The sequence below is a fragment of the Pituophis catenifer genome, unplaced genomic scaffold (genome assembly GCF_029215685.1).
Source record: "Pituophis catenifer annectens isolate HBS135680 unplaced genomic scaffold, rPitCat1.0.hap2 SCAF_18, whole genome shotgun sequence".
Classification (NCBI taxonomy): domain Eukaryota; kingdom Metazoa; phylum Chordata; class Lepidosauria; order Squamata; family Colubridae; genus Pituophis; species Pituophis catenifer.
Window position 1 is genome coordinate 407,627 of NW_027256898.1, and position 22,909 is coordinate 430,535.

The 22,909-nt window shown below is 49.2% G+C and overlaps 1 protein-coding gene across 3 annotated transcripts in view; it reads right to left on the reverse strand.

The window, feature by feature from the left end:
- Positions 1 to 22,303, reverse strand: part of SLC2A1 (solute carrier family 2 member 1) — a 33,605-nt gene extending 11,302 nt beyond the window's left edge. Inside the window, exons 1-2 of one of the 3 annotated variants that reach the window (XM_070956363.1) lie at positions 12,698 to 13,028; positions 11,946 to 11,974 (exon numbers count right to left, since the gene is read on the reverse strand). In XM_070956363.1, coding sequence (XP_070812464.1) covers positions 11,946 to 11,974; positions 12,698 to 13,028 — 360 coding nt within the window. Of the gene's footprint in view, positions 1 to 11,945; positions 11,975 to 12,678; positions 13,029 to 21,644 lie in introns of those variants that run through there. The other 2 variants (XM_070956361.1, XM_070956360.1) reach the window with 2 other exon arrangements.
- Positions 22,304 to 22,909: the final 606 nt, after the last annotated feature.

The following is a 22,909-nucleotide window of genomic DNA, read 5'->3' on the forward strand; positions in this document are numbered from 1 at the left end:
AGATTAAAGTCACTTTTTTCAGTGTTATTTCAATGGTCAGTAAATGAACTGTTGTAAATTGAGGACTACCTGTACTTTGCCCTGCCTTGGCTGCCCCTATTTTAGGATTTGACAGACACAATAAAAAAAACGGCTTCTGAAAAACCAAGTTACGCTCCCTGAAGTTACGCAAGCCAATTTGTGCTCAAACGCAAGCCAGCCTTTTTCCGCCAATTTTCCAATTTCTGAGCCGCCGCCCCCTCCCCACCTAACCAAGTTATCAATCGCGGGCTTGTTCGGGCTGTCTGGTTACGAGAGGCGACCGCAATCCCGGACGCTTCACCTCGCCCAATTCCGCACCAGTAATCCGGACATCCAATTCTCGCCAGCTGACCTAAGCGGCTTTGGGAGGCTCTCACGGCCCCAATAACACGCTCCGTTTCTCACGCTCTGAATGTTCATTGTTGTGGTCTCCCCCTCGGGCATCAGAGGGGTCCAAAGGGTATCGCCGGACGGAAGGAGGAGGCTGAACTGGCAGCCTCGTGAATCGGATTTGGGGCAAGCTGCCTGGTCTTAGGCTGCTTTGCAATTCCCTGCACCCAGCTCCAGGAGGGGGGGGGGGCACAAGCCGGCTGGCTTTGGGGCCAGGGATGGGGAAGGGGGAAAGCAGGTTTTCCCCCCCCCCTCCAAAACCAGGCCATGAAAGCTGGAGAAACTTCTTCCCCATTATTTTCTTTCCAAAACCATTGAAAAAAACCTTTTTTTTGTCTTTGAGTCCCAAGCACCGGCAACTTTGCACGGCCGAACCACCCAAGAGGTTAGTCGAACCGAGCAAGGACGTAATTCTCCTGCAAAGGCCGTCCCTGCGAGGATTGGCTGTAAGGTTACCTTTCCGTCAGCGTTGTAAGCACGAACGGTGGTCGCTAAACAAGGCCACTGATAAACGAGGACTATCTGTAGAAATAAGGGCGAACTATAAACTCAGCATCTGAGCTGCCCTTTGCAACGCACTCGGTTTATGCTGGGAACCACAAATTATTTTATTTAATTTTTTTAAAAATATTTTGTTCGACAAACCATCTTTAAACTAGCATTGCTTCATTACGGAGGGGCGTACCTGGCTGCAGGCCTCCCTCAAGAAGCCCAGGGTTCAAATCCCCGTTACAAGCTGTGCATTTTCAACACTTTTTCGTCTACCCCAGGTCTCTGGTGTGGAAGTCTTAACTGGTTGGGGGTCATGTCCCATCAGTGGTCACAAACCCATCATCCCCACAGCCAACCCAGCACACCAGCTCGCCCTGCTCGCCCTCACCCTCACCCTGAGCAAGAATGCGAGAAAGGAGCCCCACCCCGAGGTTGCTGGCGTAGCCTCCATCAAAGGGGGTCCGTCCAGACCCTCCCTAAACCCCAAGGAGACCCTGGCAGGGCTTCAGAAGGAAGGAGCGGCTCCTGGGCTGGGCGGTTGGTCCAACTTGAAAAGGACGAGGGAAAGCAATCTGTTTTTCTCAGCAGCCCCACATCCCTCGGAGAGCTTTTCTTCAAAAAAAGGAAAAGGCCCCGGTCAGAACAGCGGGGCAAACATTTCGAAGATGGTCCCACCCTTCGCCCGGATCGTGGGAAAATAACTTCTGGATCCCGTCTCTTGCGCGAGAAAGGCTGCCTGGTTGACGCCACACAGGCGGAAAAGCCGCCTTAGAAGGGAAAAAGTCTCCCTCGGACTCACGGCAGCCACAATCAAACCGCAGGCAGCCCTCGACTTACAGCCGTTGGCTTAGTGACCGTTTGAAGTTACGACGGCACTGAAAATAGGGACTTGGGATCCCCGTGGCCATGGGATCAAAATTCAGACGCTTGGCAACCGGCTCATATTTACGACGGTCGCAGTGTCCTGGGCTCGACCTTCTGACCAACGAAGTCAATGGGGAAGCCGGATTCACTTAACTGCAGTGAATCACTTAACAACCTTGGCAAGGGTGGTCGTAAAATGGGGCAGCATGTCCCATTTAACCGCTGTCTTGCTTAGCAACAGAAATTGGAGCTTCAATTGCGGTTGTAAGTCAAGGACCACCCGTGTACACCTGAAACAAAAAAAATAAAATCAAAACCAGGAAAAGAAAAATTTTAACCTGGCTGATGCAACCCGAGGAAAAATGGCCTTTCGGAAACTTCTGGAGTTGGTTCTTTGGTGGCCGAATCCGCCCCGTGCAACTTGGCCAGACTCCCTGCTTCTCTTTGGCAATTTCCCTTTGTTTTGGTTACTGACAGGGCCTCCCCAAGGGTGTGGCTGTGGTTGCGACATGAAAGACACACAGACACCTGCAAATTCACCTTTGTCCCATCACCCCATTAAAGGGAAGGCAGGAGCCGAGCCCAAAATCACACCATGGGGCAAAGACCAGGGGAAGGAAGGAAGGAAAGGAGAGAGAGAAAGAAAGAGAAAGGAAGGAAGGAAGGAAGGAAGGAAGGAAGGAAGGAAGGAAGGAAAAGAAAATGATAAATTGGGAGAGAGGGAAGGAAGAAAAAAACTGGGAAAAGAAGGAAGAGGGAGGAAGATGGGGATGGAGAGAAGGAGGGAAAAATGGAAGGAAGGAAGGATAATAGGAAAAGGAAGGAGGCACGGAGGGAAGTGGAGGGGACGAAGAGATGGAAGGATGAGCGAGGAAGGAAAGAAGGAAGTAACCCCAAAGGGCCCAAGCCCCAAAAAGTCAGTGTTCAAAATTACCAAACAATTTTTTTTTAAAAAAATGTTGTGCTTCTTTGCAAAACAGACTTCTGCCCCCAACCCCCCTCCTCAAAAAGACAAGCCAGAGGAGACAAGGGCCCTGCGAGGCTCTGCCTTGGACTTAACCTACAAACTAAAAGGAACTGGGGGGGGGGTTGTTTTTTTTTTAAAAAATGAACACTATGAGAGACGCACCCGATTCCTCGCCTGCCTGCTTGTCGGCGGGACCAAAATGAAAGGGAGCCCCTTGGAGCGAGCTACACAGATCTCCGAATCCAAGCAGCGGATTCCAGGGAGGGAAGCAACGACGTCTGAAGGTTTAGCGTGAGGCACGGCCCCCTCCGTCCGCCTGCCGGTTGTATAATCGACCACAACCACAATCACATGCCCAGGGCTTTGCCAGAGACCCAAGATGACGCAGCAGATTCCCTCCTTCCTGGCAGACTTGATGATTCCGACGGATTAAGGCTTCCTTCGGGCCAAGGAGGAGGAGGAGGAGGAGGAGGCGTGTTTGAGACCCGGGCGGGCCCAGATGCGAATCTCGCCTTCCTGGCATCAGAGTCCTTCAGCTGGTGGCGAGGCAGCCCCGTGTGGGCAGGAAACTTGCAGGAGGAACCACAGAATCTCCGCAGGGAGATTCGGAGACCAACCGCCAGGGAAAAGAGCCATTTATTGGGTCTCAAAATAAGATCCCTGCCACCCTGAACTGCGTGGTCTTGAGTTTTGCCCTCTTTTGCCACCTTTCTCGCCACAGCCGTGAAGTGAGTCAGACGGTCGTTCAGTGAATCCAGCCTCTCCATTGAGTTTGCTGGTCAGAAGGCCGCCAAAGGGGACGCTGCTACCGTCATAAATGTGAGTCAGTGGCCAAGCGTCTGAATTTTGATCACGTGGCCACGGGGAGGCTGCGACGGTCATAAGTGTGAAAAAACGGTCACAAGTCACTTTTTAAAGCGCCCTTGTGACTTTGAACGGTCACTAAACGGATGGTCATAACCCGAGGATTCCTTGCAAACGCTAGTAGAAACATCTCCCAGGGGTTGGGTGGGAGAGAAGAGGAGGCCGATGGGCTCCATGCCAGGGTCTGCCTTTCGCACGACCGGTTTTACTCCCTCCTCCCCCACCCAGCCCAGCCCAGCCCCCCTCCCCAATTCACTTGGGAGGCCCCCTCCCCCTCCCTCCTCCTCCTGGGACTGTGAACCGGCTGCTCAGAGCAGGCCAGGACACAACCACGCACAGCCACCTCCACTCCCTTGCAACACAACTGTCAAGTTTGCAAACTGCGCCCCCCCCCCATTCTTTCCTCCCCCCCCCCCCCGCCTACGAGAAGAAGACGAAGAAAAAAAAAACCCCAGTCTCTTTGTTCAGAGCTGGTTTGGCCAGTAAAACCTCCCCACCCCACAAGACGTCTGGCCTCCCTCCTCCAGCTATTTTTCCTCCTGCAACCCTAAGCTGCTTACAACTTTAACCCCTTCAGCCTCCCCCGGGCTCCGGACTTCCACCGCACGACAGCTGCAGGCGATCCTCGACTTACGACCGTTCAGTTACTGACCGAAGTTCCGATGGCCCTGAAAAAAGGGGCCTCCCTGTCTCCACGCGATCAAAATTCAGACTCTCGGCAACAGTTCCCTAATTGCGACGGTCGCAGCCGTCCCGAGGTCTCGTAATCCGTTTTGTGTCCTTCTGACCATGCGGAAGCTGGATTCACTTAATAACAAGCAGGTTACTAACTCAGCAACTGCAGGGATTCACTTAACATCTATGTCAAGAAAGGTCGTAAGATTCACTTAACAACTGTCTCACTTAGCAACAGAACTTTGTAGCCATAAGGGCAGGTAGTCCCTGGCTTACAACCAGAATCAGGGCCAGAATTTCCATCGCCAAGTCGGTGATGTTTGAGTGATTCACACCTCATGATACAATTTTAAACCATTTTTTTGGTTTGGTGAATCCCTACAGTTGTTAAGCGAGTTCCACGGTCGTTAAACGAATCCATCTTTTTTCCCCATTGAATTTGCTCTGCCAGCGAAGCCAGCTGAGAAGGGATCCCGGGATGTTGCAGCTGTCATAAATACAGGGCTGTTAAAAGCACCCCCCCCCAATTTTGACTGTAGGGGACACAGCGACGGTCGTAAGTGCGAGAACTATAGCCATCGGTCACTTTTTCCCACGTGTGACTTCCCACCGTTGCTACACAAGGACCTACCTGCAAATGAGGCTTTTAACAAAACGTGGTTTGGTCAGGGAAAGTGGCCGTATGGATGAGGTGGAAGCAGCCCCCTCCCCTTCCCCAAGCAGCCTCTTTGGACTCCCCCCCCCTCCAATAAAGACACCCAGTGGGGGGCTGGCAGACCAGCTGTGCCAGGCCTGTGACACCCAGCCAGGGCAAGTGCAGAAGGGGCAGCCCCCGGAGTCTCTGGCTGACGTCGAAGGCTGCGGTAGCCTCCCTGCCAGCTAAGACGAGGTTGCAAAAGTCTTACCAGGTGTGTAAAAGGAGCCAAAAGACACCTGGAGATTTCAGGGCGGGGTAATGCAAACCAAGAGGCTTCGTGGGGGGGGGGGTACTGATCCTCTCCCCCCCATTCTCCTGCTTGAGCAGGGGGCTGGACTAGAAGACCTCCAAGGTCCCTTCCCTCTCTGTTGTTATTCTGTACAGGCAGTCCTCGACTTACAAACACTATTGGGCCCACATTTTTTGTTGCTAAGGGAAACACTTGACAGGTGGATTTCCCTACCCCCCCTTTTACGACCTTTATTGTCTCGGTTGTTAAGTGGGTCACAGCAGTTGTTAAGTTAGCAACATGGTTGTTAAGCGAATCCGACTTTCCCATGGACATTGCTCAGCAGAAGGTTGCAAAAACAGGATCACGTCTCACACACACACACACACACACACACACACACACACACACACACACACACGGGCCACTGTGACCGTCATAAATACGAGTCAGTTGCCAAGCATATGGATTTTGATCACGTGACCAGAGGGATGGTTGTCACGGTCGTTAAGTGTGAAAACAGTCCTAACTCTTTTTTTTTTCAGTGTTGCTTTAATTTTGAACGGTCACTAAATGAACCGTTGTAAGTCAAGGACCGCATCATCATTATAGTTGCTGCTGTTATTCTTATTATTGTTATTAATATACTTTCTGTTGTTTTGCGAGAACCCTGAGAGCTTCTGCATTGGAGACAAACTTCTTGTCTGTCTACCTATCCACTCTTGGCCAAATAAATAAGAAATGAAGCAGAAAGCCTTAAACTCTCTTGCAAAACTTTTCTGCCGCCTCTCCCCAAAAAATGCGAATTGGGGGAAAAAGGCCGGCCGATCTACAGGAAGGCGCCCACCCCATCAGTCCCGGGCCTCAGTCCCTTGGCTCCAGACGTCGAGAAAGGAGATTAAAAAATGGCCAGGTTTGAAATCCCACCTCCTCCTACGCCCCCGCGGCCACGTAGCGCATCCCGGGAGCTGAATTTGGCACTGTGGATCCCCCTTGTACCAGTCAGCCTTCGGGGAGGTTTCTGCACGAGCGGGCATGGACTGGGTGCCTCTGCCCACGTCCACCGGCCTCAGATTCCAGGCAGGGGGGGTGGATGGGGGGGAAAGAGGCATGTCCTGGCAACCAATGAGTGGCCAACGCTGTGCACAGGCACACAATGTCCCCATTTGGCCTGCAGCTCCCGGCCATCGGGTTTCTGTTCCGCCAGCTGACCATTGCATGATGCAGGCATCGAGAAGGCTGCAGGGTCTCTGAACTGGGAAGGGTCCCATTTGAATTCTACCAATCCGCTCTTAAGGGAAAGGGCATCATAGAAGAAGAGAATAGCAGAAGAATATAAGAGTTGGAAGGGTCCTTGGAGGTCTTCTAATCCAGCCCCCCTACTCAAGCAGGAGACCTTTTCTTACAGAATAAACAAAAGAATAACAGAGCAGGTAGGTAGGTAGGTAGGTAGGAAGGAAGGAAGGAAGGAAGGAAGGAAGGAAGGAAGGAAGGAAGGAAGGAAGGAAAAGGAAAGAGAAGGAAGTAAAGATAGAAAGAAAGAAAGGAAAAAGAAAAAGGAAGGAAGGAAGGAAGGAAGGGAAGAGAAAAGAGAAAGGATAAACCCCTTGTTCTTTGTCATTCTGTTTGCTTTTCAAAAAAAAGCTACAAATAAACATGCCTGCAGGGTGATGTGTTTTTGCCAGTCATATTTCAAATTGCTACTCCACCCAGGAATAATAACAATAATAATAAATTACTTGATTCTCCTGAAATGATCTCATACAGCCCCGCTGAACTTTTTCTTTTTTTAAAAAAAATAATGTGGTTTTTTTTAAATTAAAAGATTGTACATAGATAATAGAAATGCATTCAAAAAACAAGGTGAAAAAGTGGGAAAACTTTAAAAAACAGGAAAGGAAAGGAAAAAGCAGGAAAAAAAGAAAATAAGGAAACAGAAAAACAAAAGAAGAGATAGTAAGGGAGACAAGCAGTTAAGAAATATGGTTTGATCCATATAAATAATGAGAAAAATGTAGGTACTGTATATATATAAAGAAATGGCTTCTGATCTTCCACTTAGCAGTTATATTTTAATCTCTATCCTATATCTCAGAAGTTATAAAATTCTCTCACCGCTTCTAATTTAATTGCAGCACAATTCTTTCTATAATCTTTTTTCCCTAATCATCGAAACCGCAGAACCAGCAAGATAATTTTCTATCTTAAACAGAAAGAGTTTCCAGTCATTAATGGCTCTTAATGAGGCCCTTTCCCTAGTCAAATAAGTAGCCCATCTCAGCAAATTCTCAATTTTACCCTTTCTGTGGTAGTAAAACTTCCCAAGCACCCAATAATGCCAACAAGGCTGAATGTCACGAATGAGACTTTTGCTGTGCTAAGCCCAAAACAAGCCACATTATGGACAAACAGCTTGGATAGGGGTTCTGGATGCTGGCTGGTGAACAAGAGAACTTCCACCTTCCGTGGCAGTCTATCTTGCATGTGCAGGAGAAATAGTAAGGCGAAGGAGGGGGGAAGACGGGCACCAGGCATGCTCTAGAATCTTAATGTTAACTTCTTTTTAAATTTACTTGCCAGGGTCCTAAGAGACTTTCTCGAACTTTATTTCCCATCTCGTCCTTCTGAAAGGGGTGCCAAGGGGTTCTCTGGAAAACAGAGACTTTTTCAGAGTGGCTCCCCATGTGCCAACCCAAAGACACCCACTTTCAGCACCACGGAGAGGGGATTTTCGAACAAAGTCGCTTCCCAAAACCTCTCCAAAACTTTGCCGTTTTTCTTCCCATGGTACCAGTTTTCCTCTCATATCGGCACCGCTTCCTTCCCATCTCCCCCTGTTGTTGCTGCTGCTGCTGCTGTTTTTATTGTTATTGTCAACCGAGGAGCTTTTCCATTTTCTTTCCACCCCAGAAGGAAAACATCAGAGATTGAATAAGGCAGCGGGAAAAATAACTTGGAACTGCTTTCCTGGTCATCTGCTCATGGCCAGAAGCAAAAGGTTCGAATCGCCTTCCTGAACATGTGCAGAGTGCCTATTCCCAACAGCAGGCCGGGCTGACAAAGGAGGGGGTGGGAGGGAAACCCGCAAATCAGGTCAAGCGAAGGAAACCGTTTTTGAGTCAGCTTCTCCTTCTGACTCAGCCACAAACGACAGTTGATGTTCAGGCTGGTTAAAGAGTCAAGTCTGAACAGGCTGAGCCACGAGGCCTGAGCCACGTTCTACTTTCTGGGCTTCTCCTCCCAGAATTCCCCTTCTAGCATTTGCAGAGGATTCTGGGAATGGAAGTCCACATCTCTTCCTGGGAAACCTCCAGTGATGGAGCACAGGGGAGGCAAGCTGTTGCATCCGTCCATCCATCTCCCCCTCCTTCTGGATGGCATGTCTCTTTATCTTTCTCAGAATCCTAGAATCCTAGTGCCGGAAGGGTCCTTGGAGGTCTTCTAGTCCAACCCCCTGCTCAAGGCAGGAGACCTTACATCCTGGTTACATGGCTACTTTTGAAAACCTCCGATGATGGAGCACCCACAACTTCTGGAGACAAGCTATTCCATTCATTAACTTGCCTGGGATTATAGAAAAACAGAGTTGGAAGGGACCTTGGAGGTCTTCTACCCCAACCCTCTGCTTGAGCATCCTTCCAGGCAAATGCTTGTCCAATCTCTTCTGGGTGACCTCCAGGGATGGAGCATCCACAACTTCAGCCTTTCTACTGATTCATTGTTCTCACTGTCAGGAAATTTCTCCTTAGTTCTAGATTGGATCTCTCCTGGGTTACTTTCCACCCGTCGCTTCTTGTTCTACCTTCTGCTGCTTTGAGGAATAGGTTGACCTTCCCCCCCCCGCCTTTGTAGGAGCCCCTCAAATATTGGAAGACTCCTATCATGTCACACACACACACACACAGTCCTTCTCTTCGTTAGACTAGACAGACCCAGTTCCTGCAACCATTCTTCAGCCTATGTTTTATCCTCCGCCCTCCCCCCCCCATCATCTTTATTGCTCTTCTCTGCACTGTTTCCAGAGTCCCCGCATCTTTTTCTCTGTTGTGGTGACCGAAACCGGACGCAGCCTTCCAACTGCGCCTTCCCTGACCTTCCAGGAGCTTCTGAAGCACTGGGAAGCCCAGTGACGGTTGGAGCAAGCGAGCAAGGCACAATAACATCCATTCACCAATATTTATTATTCTCCTTTCTCCCAACAATGCCCCAAGGACAGCTCCCCCCCCCCCGCACCCGCCCCCCCATCCCTGGGCCTCTGCCCTAGGAGATCAAAGCCAGCCCTATTGTCTCTCCAGCCTCTTTGAAGGAGCTGGAAAAAGGGAAATTTAAATATATATATATTTATTTATATATCCCCCTCGCCTTCTTCCAAAAAAGATTGTTTTGCATCAATGTTTTCCTAGACTTTGCAGAGCAGACCCAACCAGCCGAGGGAGAGGGAGGGCCTATGTTTCTTTCTGCAAAAGGGGCTCTCCCCCCGCCTCCCGTGGAAAATCATACGCAGTGGCATGCTCCTGACTGTCACGTCGTCCCACAAGCCGTTCCAAACCCAGATCTTAATTCAGCCTCTGCCAAAACTCCAGTCCGGCTCTTCCGCTCTTCCACTCTCGTGGCCCCTCCCTGCTGCCCGGCTTTGTGGAGCTGACTGCTGTGTGGTCTTGGTGCCGCACACCCCATTCTTAGGAGTAAAAAGGGGGGTGGGTGGGCAGACAGGGCCGAGGCCGGGGAAGCAGAAGCTGCCCACCCTTCCAAAGCCCTCTGGGGTGGGCTCAGCCACTTACAGGGGGGCCCCCTTCCCTCTCCAGCCAAGCAGGGGGGGACGAACTCCAGAAACTGAAGCCGAAGGAAGAACCAGAAGCAGCTGGATAAAAAAGTCCTTGAGGGGGAAAAAAAAAAAAGCTAAACTGCCACATTTGGAAATAGAGGAAAATTTGGCTTCAAAAGCTTACAAGGAAACCAGGATGTTCCAAGGGGGACTGGCCTGCTGGGTGGGGAAGCCCCTCAAAATTCAAAACAGACGCAAAAGTCCCTGCTTAACAAGGACACAGAATCACAGAGTCAGAAGGTCCCTTGGAGGTCTTCTAGCCCAACCCCCCCTGCTGAAGCAGGAGACCCTCTGCCATTCTGGACAAACGGGGGTTCAGTCTCTTCTTCAAAACCTCCAGTGTTGGAGAAACCCCCCCCCCAAAAAAAAAAACTTATGGAGGGAAACCATTGATCCGGGATTGCAAAATAACAACATCGGAAGGGATCCAGGAGGTCGTCTAGTGTGACCCACCCACCCCCCACCCCGTTCAAGGAGGAGACCCTCTGCCATTCTGGACAAATGTTATCCTGTGAGATTTGGCTACAAGTCCTGCAACCCAAGAGCAAAGGAGCCCATTTGGGAGGCCTTCGGAAGAGAAACAAGGGCTTGCCTCAAACCTCACCCAAGACTTTTGAGGGCTTCAAAGGGTGCCTGTTTTTCCCCTTGTCCCGCTGGACTCAGTAACCTCTCTCTCAGCTCCCTCCTCTCCCTCCCACAGTCGCTGCCCCCCCCTCCCCAAATAAACATGCCATCTCTGCTTTTTTTTTTCCTGCTTCACTTTTCTGTCTTTCTCACCATAACTCCCCTGTGGAAGTTAAAGCCCCTTCACTAAGCCTAACCTTGAACCACTTCCTCTGAAGCTTCCACCCAATTTCAAGCATCTTTTGATGATATTTGCTTTCAGTAAATTTTTTAAAAAAATTGACCCACGTGGGCCTAATATGGATGCCAGAGTCACCTAGGAAAAAAAATGATCAACTGCTCCCAGCTGCAGGGCTGAAGACCCCTCCTCTCCACCTGCCTTGAAAACCGACTTCAGAGCAAAGCTGGACTTCAAAGAGATGCTCAGACCTCCCCAAAACAGGCAGAATTTTGTCTCCATTCTGGTTAGGAAAACTTTGCTCTTCTCCAACAAAGGTCGTAGTGCTGGGTCATTAACCACCCCAGTTAAGTACGTGAGTTAAAAGACACCCCCTTTTTCCTCCGTCTCCTACAATTTCATACTTGGCATAATTTAAAGTCAAAATAAAACAAAAGGAAACACACACACACCCAGCAATTCTGAGTTTTAAACAAACAACCTCCAAGCAAATACAAAGGAGGCTTTAAACTCATTTAAATTCAGCCTCCTGCTGACTTAAACATCCCTGCTGATTTCTTTCTTTCTTTCTTTCTTTCTTTCTTTCTTTCTTTCTTTCTTTCTTTCTTTCTTTCTTTCTTTCTTTCTTTCTTTCTTCTCTCTCTCTTTCTAAATTGCCCATCTCCCTCAAAACAGGGATCTATATAATATAACCAATCAATAAAACAACACATACAAATTAACATTAGAATTAAAAATTCAATTAAGGCTTATCTCTCCCTAACCTAAAAGTCCCTAACTCAGAAAAGGATAAAACACAAAAGTAAAAAAAATAATTTTTTTTAGAGTCCTTTGCAACCAGACGGGCCGCAAATAAATTTAGTAACCAAATAAATGAAAGTGGTAAAAGTCAGCATCTCTAATCGTGCCGTCACCTGAACAAGCACCGCACAGCCTAAAAATATCGGGAGTCTGTCGCAGCGCCTTTTCAGACTAATCCAGTTCGTTTTATTGGTTCGTGCAAACATTTGCTTCGCGCCTCTGATTTCTGCTGCCTGCTGTTTGCCAACTCAGTTCTTCTGGCAAATGCTTTCAACTTAAGCCCAAAGTGTGGATACAGTTGGGGGTCCTGATGGAGACCCCCCCCTCGCTTGCCAATGTTGGCTGGCAGTCAGAGTGGGGGGGGATCCTTTGAATCTGACCCCCAGTCCAGAACAAGGGACTATTCCCTCAGGCTTTCCAGGGTTAGAGACCAACTTTACACCAGCTTTAATCCTGTGGGTAAGCCTTCTGTGGCTTCCCAGATCAAGCAGTGGCCCCCACCTCCAGCATCCCCTCAACAAGCGAGCTAGGAGGACCGGCTTCTCCAAGTTTTATTCGGAGTTTTTGAGATACAGGAGCCAGGGGGGACCTCCCCACCAGCTACGTCGCAAAACGGGCCGAAGTTCGCGCGAAGGGATGGCAGTTTTCCAGGGAAGGGACAGCGGTAGGGAGGCTTCCCCGAGGAGAGCCGGCCCCGGCACCCTTCCCTGCCCTTCCCCGGCCGCGCAACCCGGATCTGCCGCGCGTCAAAGCTGGCAGGGCGGAGGAGGAGGAGGAGGAAGAAGCCGCGGAGCGCTGGGCTCCCTTCGCCAAGCCGCTTTTTCCTTCTCGCCCTCCGAGTCGCGCTCCTCCTCCTCTTCCCCCTCCGCTCCTTCCATCACTCCTTTTCTATCACTTCTCCTCCTTCCTTTTCCTTCGCCTCTTCCTCCATCACTCCATCCTTATCACCCCTTCTCCTTTCCCTTCTCTTCCTCCTCTCCCCCATCCAGCCGGGGCTGCGCCTGGTCCAGGGTCCTGAAGCCGCGCCGCCCGCCCGCCCGCCCGGGCTCACCTTCCCTTCCGAAGCCATGGCTCTTGCTCTGGCCGCTCCGGTTCGTCAAGGCGGCGCCCGCCGCTGCTGCAGCGCTGCTGGGGGGCGGAGGAGGCGAGGGGGACGCTTCTTAGGGCGGGCGAGGCTGAGGCTGCTTTTCCCGGCTGCTCCGACCGAAGAAGCGGCAAGCGGCAAGACCGGCGTCCGGGGCCCGGCAGCGGCTTAAGAGGCGATTGGCCGGCGGTGGAGGTGTGGCGGGGGCGGGGGGGGGGAAGGTGGGGCTGACGCGGCGCTGACGTCACCCCGGCCGGGAGGGGTCTCTGGTCCTCCGGGAGGCGCTGTGTCAGAGCTGGGGGCTCGCCTGCCCTCATCCCGCCAACCCCATACGGTTGAACCCCCTCCCGGATGCAGGGGAGGCGTGTAACCTGGTTTCTTCTGAATTAACCTGGTTAACTCTTTCCCTTGAAGACTTCAGTTCTCAGAATTCCCCAGCCAGCCACGCTCTGGTGTTTTTTTTCCCCCTCCCGTCCCGCTCTCCAGAGTGGAGAGATTGGAGAGAAAGGGATTGTGACTGGGGAATTCTGGGAGTTGAAGTTGCGTCCTCCCTCCCTTCCCGAGGGATGTCCTCCTGCCTGCCTACCACAAATTGTCTGTGCATCACACAGACACACCCGATAACTTTAATAGGGGATTATTTATTTCCCTATGGAAAGTAACTAACTCCTCTTCTCACTCGCCTCTGTTTGAAGCTGCTCCTGGAGGAGAATTTATTTAAAAGAGGGGCCAAAAAATAACCCCCTTTGCTAACTTCTCTGCCCTTTTGCAGTAAGCCAGAGTCCCAAACGAGCAGAGCACCCCACAGTCATGATTCACAAGCACTCCCACACGTTGCCAACCAAGCCACGATTGTGGGTTTACAAAGGCACCTTTTTTAAAAAAAATCCTGGCTTCACATTAAATGGGTGATTCCAGAGGTGGAGAAGAAGAATAAAAACGCACCACCTGTGCCTTCCTTCCCAGCATCTGAGGAAACTCAGCCTGGCCTCCCTTGCAGGGTTGGCGTTTCCAAAGCAGGCGCATGTCATTTCCCACCAGCCGGGCTAACTTTGGTGACTAATAACAACCAGGAATGTCAATTGTCCTGGTGAGTAATCACAATTCTTGAAACCTCGCCAGGGTTACCCCAGCCGGGGAGGGGGCTGCTTCCTTCTCCTTCCGGGAGCCCAGGAGGGTCACACTGGTTCCTATCACAACTTTGTTGTTTTGGGACCCTGTTGTGGTTATTTTTTTTCTTTTTAAAACTTTCCGATATCACTCGGCCTGCTTTTCCGTTTCAAGCGCGTCTGCTTAGCAATGATCTTCCAGTAATGTCGACAAGGAAGCCTGATTGACAGACTCTCTCTTCAAAAGTGTCTGCATTGGACAATCACAATTGTAGGTAGTCCTCAGCTTACAGACGTTCGTTTAGTGACCGAAGTAACAACAGCGACTTAGGATCGTTTCTCATCCTTCTGGCCTTTGCAGCATTTAACCTGTGATTAAAAATTCAGGCCCTTGGCAACGGACTCACATTTATGACGGCCGCTGTGTCCGTGGTCCCCTTTTGCGACCTTCCGACAAGCAAAGTCAACGGGGGAGCCAGATTCACTTAACAACCCGGTTGCTAACTGAGCAACTGCAGGGGTTCACTTAACAACCGCAGCAAAAAAAGGTGTCAAAATCACTTCACCAGTGTCTCACTTAGCAACGGAGCTCCAATTGTGATAGTTAAGTCGAGGAATTCCTGTATTCTCTTTATTATTCTATGTATGTACCCTGTTTTCCCCAAAATAAGACATTATCCCCTGATCATAAGCCCAATGGGGCTATTGAGCGCATGGCAGTAAGGCCAAGCGCTTATTTCAGGGTTCAAAAAAATATAAGACAGGGCCTTATTTTAAGGAAAACACAGTATATAACAGGTCTGGTTCTTTCTTTTGTTGTTGTTGTTTTAACGCTTGTGATGGTAAAAGAAAAGTTATTTTGGGCTCCCTTGGAACCAAAGTTGAGAATTAGTACAAAATCTCAGGATCAAGTGGAAAAATCCTCAAAAAACAAAACAAAACAAAACAAAAACCCTCAGGCCAGAGGGCACAATCCCCCCCCCACCCCCATATAATAGAGAAAATAAGAATCTGCCTCTAACCATTTTTTATCTCCTTTCGGTCTAGTTTCTAATAGTTTTTTTATTCCCCTCTGTTGTCATTCTGTAACCAAGCTGCCATATTTTTCTGACGGGGGGGAAATTTTGCAATGCAAAATATGAATTTCTATTCATATTGCAAGCATGGGGTGGGAATTAAACCCGAAAGTCTAATTTTAATTTAACCACAGTTTCGTTTCACTTCTATGCTTTGATGCTGAAAGCCAGAAATTTAGTTCTTTCCTCTCTTTCGGTTTGAAAAGAGAGAGAAGGGCTGGGTGCAATGCATGAGTGCAACTGAGTGTATTCTACTCAATAGAATACTCCCTCCCCCCACCCCCACCCCGACCTGGTGGGTCTTCCTCGAATTAAATGGCAGGTGAACTACCCTAAAGAGGAAGTGAGGGTTGGTCCCTGCAGCATGGCACGTTTTTAAAATTCTTCTGAAAAAACAGAGGAAGTGACTCACTCACCACGATCCGACCAATCAGTGAATTTGCTAGATTGTCAAACTAATGCTTTCCACACATCTGAAGATGCTAGCAAGGCTGAACCAAACGGCAAATCTACTTCAGCCAGAAAACCTCTCTCAAATGGCAGACTCTCATGTTTACCAACCGATCCTCAAGTGACCTTCACGACCGATTGGGGATTTGGATCAGCTCCATCGCAGAACGGTCCTCGCAAAGCCATTTTATTGGCTGAAACTTCTATTCCAAAAAAATCTGTTAATGCAACCATTTACGTTAAGTTTGTAAGAAGCGTTTTCTCATGGCTGGTCCAGAAAGAGATCCGAGGCCATCATCGATCGATATGCTATGATGCCCATCTATTTTTTAAAACCCAGAGGTAATTTGGCTGAAAAAAATTATGGCAAAAATACAAGTAATCCTCTACTTACGACTGCAATTGAGCCCAAAATGTACGTTGCTAAGCGAGACAGCCAAGTGAGTTTTGTCCCATTCTATGACCTTCACTGTTAAGTGAATCACTGTAGCTAAGTTAGTCAGCCAGTTGTTAAGTGAATCTGGGTTTCCCCATTGATTTTGCTCATCAAAAGGTCGCAAAAGGGGATCACGTGACCCTCTTGCAACCGTCATAAGTATGAGTCAGTTCCCAAGCATCTGAATTTTGATCACGTGACCAGGGGGACGCCGCAACCGTCGTAGCTGTGAAAAATGATCCCTTTTTCCAGGGCCGTTGTAACTTCGAATGGTTACTAAACAAACAGTTGTAAGTTGAGGGTTCCCCCCCCCCGCTCCTTCTTGCCCAACAACCTTGGAAGAGAGTCAGGAAAGAAACTCCAGCCCCAACAAGTCTCTTGGTCAGCAGCGGCTTTGAGAGAAAGAGCGGTTGGGATCGTGCAACCGATGTGTCACCTGGCACAATTCAGCACCCACAAGTCTGGATGTGTGTTTGTGTGTGTGAGCATCACATGCCCGGAAAAAGATGAAGCCGATGGGGATTGTCTGGAGATTTTTAAAAAAATGAAATTCCCTTTTAGGGAAGTAGATTTTTATGACAAGCAGAGCTGTCATGTCCTGAGGGGGAAAAAAAACTAGACCGTGCAGGAAATTTGACCGCACGCAACAAATCCCTTTGGCATCGGACTCTGAAATCCCTTTTAAAGGAGAAGAGAAGGTGGGTAAATTCTCATGCCTTGGGATGGTGGTTTTATTGCTTGCGTGCAAACTGATGGGCTTCCTGCCCCTTTGAGCAAATCCAGCAGTGTCCCTCCATCTTGGCCACTTGGGGGAGGTGTGGACTTCAACTCCCAGCATTCCCCAGCCTGCACATGGGGTTGGACTAGAAGACCTTCAAGGTCCCTTCCAGCCCTGGGATTTTATGAACAGCATGAAAAAGGCAGGAGTCCTCATCGCATCCTGGACAAACGGCTCTCCAGTCTCTTCTTCTTGAAAACCTCCAGTGATGGAGCTCCCACCACTTCTGAAGGCAAATTGTGTCTTGAGGGAGGCCTTACGGTTGCACACGGGATGTCTCCTGTATACCTGAGCAATTTGGAGAAGGTGCAGTAAAGCTGCTTGTTTGTCTAACTTTTCCCAAACAGGATTTATGACTTTGCAAGCTGGGAAACAACCATTTTTATGGTTTCTTGCCCGTAATTCCCGCTAATTCCTGTCTTGGAAGAAAAATAATAATAATAATTTTAAAAAAACAGGACTGAACAAAAGCAGTTCAGCCCTGGGGCTGAAGCTAAACCCTATTCCAGAAAGTTATGGAGAGATGCGAAGGAAGCGGCTTTTCTATATACCACTCACTCCAGAGTTCTTTAAACTCCCCCCCACTTAATTAAGGCAAAAAAACGGGGGGGGGGGGAGGAAACATCCAATTTTTTAATTCTGCCAGGGCAGGAATCAGCTCCAGGCAACATGAGCAAACTTTAAATCTGCCTTGACAGCAACTCAACCCTTGCTGGGAAAAATATTCTAAAGATAGTTGCAAGAATTTTAAAACCTTCAATTTTGTCTCTCACGTGATTTAGTGGCTCCTGTGAATGCAGGGAGGCTTATTCAGTCAATCAAAGCTAGGCAAACCACCATTCCTAGTTTAAATCTGGAAAATGTTGTCTGCAGAGAAGAGTATCTCATGGGTTGGTTCTGGGATCCAGCAGAATCTGCTCATGCGTGTTAACAATAATAACTGGAATGTTGGTCTAAACAAGGATCAAGATCAAGGGAGGTACTAATACTACTCTATAAAGCCCTAGTAAGACCACATCTAGAGTACTGCATCCAGTTTTGGTCACCACACTATAAAAAAGATGTTGAGACTCTAGAAAAAGTGCAGAGGAGAGCAACCAGGATGATTAGGGGACTGGAGGCTAAAACATACGAAGAACGGTTGCAGGAACTGGGCATGGCTGGTCTAGTGAAGAGATGGACCAGGGGAGACAGGATAGCCATCTTCCAATACTTGAGGGGCTGCCACGGAGAGGAGGAAGGGGGTCAAGCTATTTTCCAAAGCACCCGAAGGCCGGACAAGGAACAATGGATGGAAACTGACCAAGGAGAGATTCAACCTAGAAATGAGGAGGAACTTTCTGACAGTGAGAACAATCAACCCGTGGAACAGAAGTTGCCTTCGGAGGTTGTAGGAGCTTCATCACTTGAGACTTTCAAGAAAAGATTGGACTGCCATTGGTCAGAAATGGTGTAGGGTCTCCTGCTTGAGCGGGGGGTTGGACTAGATGACCTCCAAGGTCCCTTCCGACTCTGTTAATCTGTTATAATCTGTTAAGATTCTTCTTCCAACCATGATAAAGTCCTTCCTGCTTCAAGAAATGCTTTACAGAATCAAAATTTCACTTCTCTTCTCTCTCTTCAGTTACAGATTGGTTTCTTAGGCAATGTTGATTTAAATATTTTATGTGTTCAACCATTTGGGCGAATGCCAGGTTTAAATTGTGTCTGGAAGCGGCTCTGGGGCCTTTTAGCTGTCATAAAATTGAGTTGAATTGAGCGGGCTTCCTCCTCCCGAGAAAGTTCAAGGAAGTCAGAATTAAGAAGGCCAGAGAAGAAGCCTAGGAAGGAAAACATCCTTCTGGCTGACGCAAGGGGCTGCTCATCGATCAGAAAGCATGACTCAGCGCATGATCTCATCATGGGACCAGGCTAGCATCATGTGAACACAGGTGTAGCCCAGAAATGGAGACGCTGGCAGAATAACCCAATAACGGAGTTGGAAGGGACCTTGGAGATCATCTAGTCCAACTCTCTGCTCAAGGCGAGAGATCTTTTAGCATTACTTGGGACAACCAATTGTCTGAAATGGCCTGGAGTCTCCTGCTCGAGCAGGGGGCTGGACTGGAAGACCTCCAGGGTCCCTTCCGATTCTGCTATTCTGTTATTTCTCCAGGATGGGGAATGGATAAAATCCACTTTCTTCAGAAAGCAAAAGCTAGAAAAGCAGCAGTGCCAAACAAAAGAAACTAGGAGGGATGTGGAAAACCAAAAATTTAAACGCCACCCAAGCCTGCAGCTAATTCCAACTCTTTCTTTGCAATGTTGCAAAAAGTCCATTGCATGTTTGCAGCTCCTAAAATTTCAGATCCTTCGACAGGTGAGGGGCCACTTGCCGATCCCCAGCGCAAAGATGCAGAAAGACCTATTCCTATTCCACAGCAAACACCCCCCCCCCCCCCCACACACACACACAGTATTCCAAAAATTGCCCTATCTTTGAAAGCACCCAGCCGAGGTCTGGAAAAACCCCAGCCGAGCAGGATAAAACATGTCTGAATCCATCTGCACCGGGATTTTCTGCAGAAAAACCACACCAGCTGCAGGCACCTTACAAGCATCTACCCATGCTTGCAACCCATATATATATATATATATATATATATATATATATATATATATATATATATATATATATATATATATATATATATATATATATTACAGAAGAATTTTGCAAGTCTGATTGCCCCGTGCGTTTTCCCCCCTTCCCCACTTCTTATAATTCAGTGAATTACAGAGATAACAGAGCTGAAAGGGATCTCGAAGGTCTTCTAGTCCAACCCCCTAATCAAGCAGGAAACCCTAGACCGTTCTGGATAGGTGACTATCCATTTCTCTTCTTAGAGACCTCCAGTGATGGAGCAGCCGCAGCTTCTGGAGGCAACCTGTATTCTGATCTTCTCAGGGATGTTACCTGCTTGTTGTGGATTCCACAGAAGTTTTATTTAATTCTTGCTGCTTTGCATTATCTCCATCAAGGTCATCCACCTTACTTTATGCTCTCCTACACTTCTGGCAAAATAGCAACTATGCGGGGACTTTCTCTGATCCTCACACCCACAATATGTTTCTCGATTCCACACACATCCAGCCTGCTGCAAAACTCTCTTGTTTTCTCCCTTTGTGCAGGAGGGCCAGGAATGGTGCCTGCCAGCAGCCCTTCCCCCACCGTAGGCAAGGCCGGTCAGCCCCACTCTCTTGGCCACCCTGGACGCTGTCTCCATCTCTGGTTTCCATGCCGACAGACCAGGATCTCCGGGCCCACCAGAAGTTGGGAAACAGGCTGTTTCCTGCCTCCAGAGGACTTTGGGGGGTAGTAGAGAAGGTCTGTTTTTCTCTCTCCCCAGGCTCCAGAGCCTTTCTAGGAGTCTGGGGAGGGCAAAAACAGCCTTCCCCACCCACCGGAGGCCCTCTGGAGACCGGAAACAGCCCGTTTGCCAACTTCCGGTGAGACCGGAAGGCCCTTTTTTTTGCTCTCCCCAGGCTCCAGAGCCTTTCTAGGAGGGTTAGGGTTAGGCAAACGGACTGTTTTCAGACTCCAGAGGGCATCTGGGAGGGTGGGGAAGGCCATTTTCGCCCTCCCCAGACTCCTAGAAAGGTTCTAGAGCCTGGGGAGAGAGAAAAACGGGGCCATCGGGCCATCGCATGCCAGGAGCAGGGCAAGCTGGGGGGGGGGGGTTGCGCGTGCATTCACGGGGGCAGGGGGCATAAAATTATGGGTGTGGGCACGTGCGTGACCCCCCCCCCGTGCACGAACCCCCTCTCTCCTGGCACGCGATGGCAAAAAGGTTAGCCATCACTGCCCTTAGAGTCCCTTGGGAGTTGGGCGGCATAGAAATAGGATTAATTAAATAAATTAAATTAAATTAAATTAAATTAGTCCTTTGTTTCACTAAACATCTCCAATTCTTGCAAGACGAGTGTAACCAAAACCCTGATGGGCCTGCAAAGCTTCTGCTCCTGAGCCAGGAGACGGGAGGATGGGTCGAGGAGGATGCCTCGATGCCCACTTTGAAAAGAGCCCTGAATGAAATTGCAGTCAAAGGAGAATCCATCAGCTAAACCCAACAGAACAAGAGAACCTGAGAATAGCAACCTTATCTGACAGGGCCCACTTACGGAGCATTGATTGGTGGCTTTCAGCCTGAGTGGATGCAAAAATAAGCCTTTGGTTATTGGCCAAGGTTGCAAGCAAAGCCCCCGCAGTGGAATTTCACCAGAAGGCAGCCACTCGGCCTCCAGACAGGTGTGCCGTTTGTGAACGGTACCAATTCGGCGATTCAGGAAACAGCTATTTAAGGCACGCAGAGGGAATCTGTTGAGAACTGCTCCCTGCCCCTAGGCAGTCCTCGACTTACAACCATTCATTTAGGGACCGTTCGGAGTTACAACGGCACCGAAAAGAAGACACACAGGAATGTTTTCCACACTGATGACCATTGCAGCATCAGAGGTTCATGTCATCCAAATTCAGACATTTGGCAAACTGGCGTGTACTTATGACGGCTGCATTAGAGTGGCCCACTCTGCCTGCCTTCTGGGGGGACGCAGTGGAGGATGGGTTTTGCAGACCCTCCCCATAATTGCAGTGATTAGCATACAAATACAAGTGAGATCTCTACCCCACAACTGCAGCCTGCGTCGATCCTGGATTCTGCGTTTTGTGATCACATTTTCGGCTCCATTTCCAAGCTGCAGCTATGTGGTTGTAGCCTCTGAATCATCTGTCTGCCTGTCTATCTATCTATCTATCTATCTATCTATCTATCTATCTATCTATCCATCCATCCATCCATCCATCCATCCATCCATCCTCATCATGATCCTCTAATTTATTTAATTTATATGCCTCCCATTTTGTCCAGAGGTAACTCTGGGAGGCTCACAAACATTAAAACCACCATGCATTAAAATAATAAAGCAAAATCTTATGTCCCTTCGGTGCCCACCCCCCTCCGCAAAAAAACCCCATCCACAATTTAGGGACCGCCAAAGATCCCGGGTCCCAGCCCCTTGGTATCTATGCTCCCCACCCCACTTACCTCTCCTTCCGTCCTGAGAGCCTCAAATCCTGTCCAGAAGTTTAACCTCCTTTTCCATCCGTCTGTATTGCAGAAAGCGACAAGGGATGCCACGGAGGGTCACAGGTGGGAACCGATACCTGCCGGCCTGAGTGTCAGTTTTTCTTTTTTTTGCTTTTTTTTGCTTTGCAAAAACCGCCAGCCCTACCTGGAGGAGGAATGTCTCTGGTTTAAATCATGGGCCTTAAGTTATGAAGGTCCCTGTCAGGCTTGCTACACGGGAGGAGGGCGGGGGGGAGAGAGGCTGGAATGAAGCCCAGGTGGTGCGTCCACCTTGTTTGTTAATTTCTTCAGTCCCGGTCTTTGGCCAAGCAAATCACAGCCTACACAAGACGCCTCTGCAGAGGGGAAAGAGACCAGTGAATTCAGGGGCTAAAATTCATTTCCCGCTCGACCGGTTCCCGGCATGAGTGGCAGACCGGCCTGTCCCTTCCTCTTCCTGCATCAGAGATCAGCAAAGTCTAGATTTTTCCCCCATTAGCTGGCCTGGCACCTGACTCAGAAACAGGGCAAAGGAGCTCCTAACGGATTCCAGAAAGCTCCCTCCTCTTTGCCATCCACTCCTCTTAATGGATGCTGTTGGGGAAGTGAATTTACTCCAGATTAAGGATGTTGCTCAGTGGTGTCAGGAGGCGGCATGGGACGCTTGCCCCGTGCTGGCTAATTTTAGCACAGCCTCCTCGGTCCCCTTGGCATGGAGCTCCCTCGCTGGCACGGTGGGCATCTCTCCATGATAGAAATATCTTTGATATTTCAAAAAGTCCCTCCTGTCCAGGTTGCTGCAATGAGTCATGCCAGATTCTTAAGAACCTGCAAAGCAAGAAACGGCTTTCCGTTTTAAATTTAAAGCACCAATAAGTGCAAAACAGGCATCCTCTTCTTACAACTGCTTGTTTAGTGACTGAAGTTGCAACAGTCCTGGGAAAAAAATAACCTCATGACGTGTCCTCCCACTTGTGACTGTCACAGCCTCGCCAGGGTCATCCGATCAGAATTCAGGCGCTTGGCAACAGGCAATGCATGTGTGACGGTCGCAGGACTCTGGGCTCAAGTCATCCTCATTTGCGACCTTCCTGGCCAACTTCCCACAAACAAAGTCAATGGAGGGAAAGCGGATTCTCCTTTAACGGCTGCATGAACCACTTAACAACCATGGCAAAAAAAAAAAAAAGGCTGGGGAATTCTGGGAGTTGAAGCCCCCTCAAGTGAACAAGGTTGAGAAACTC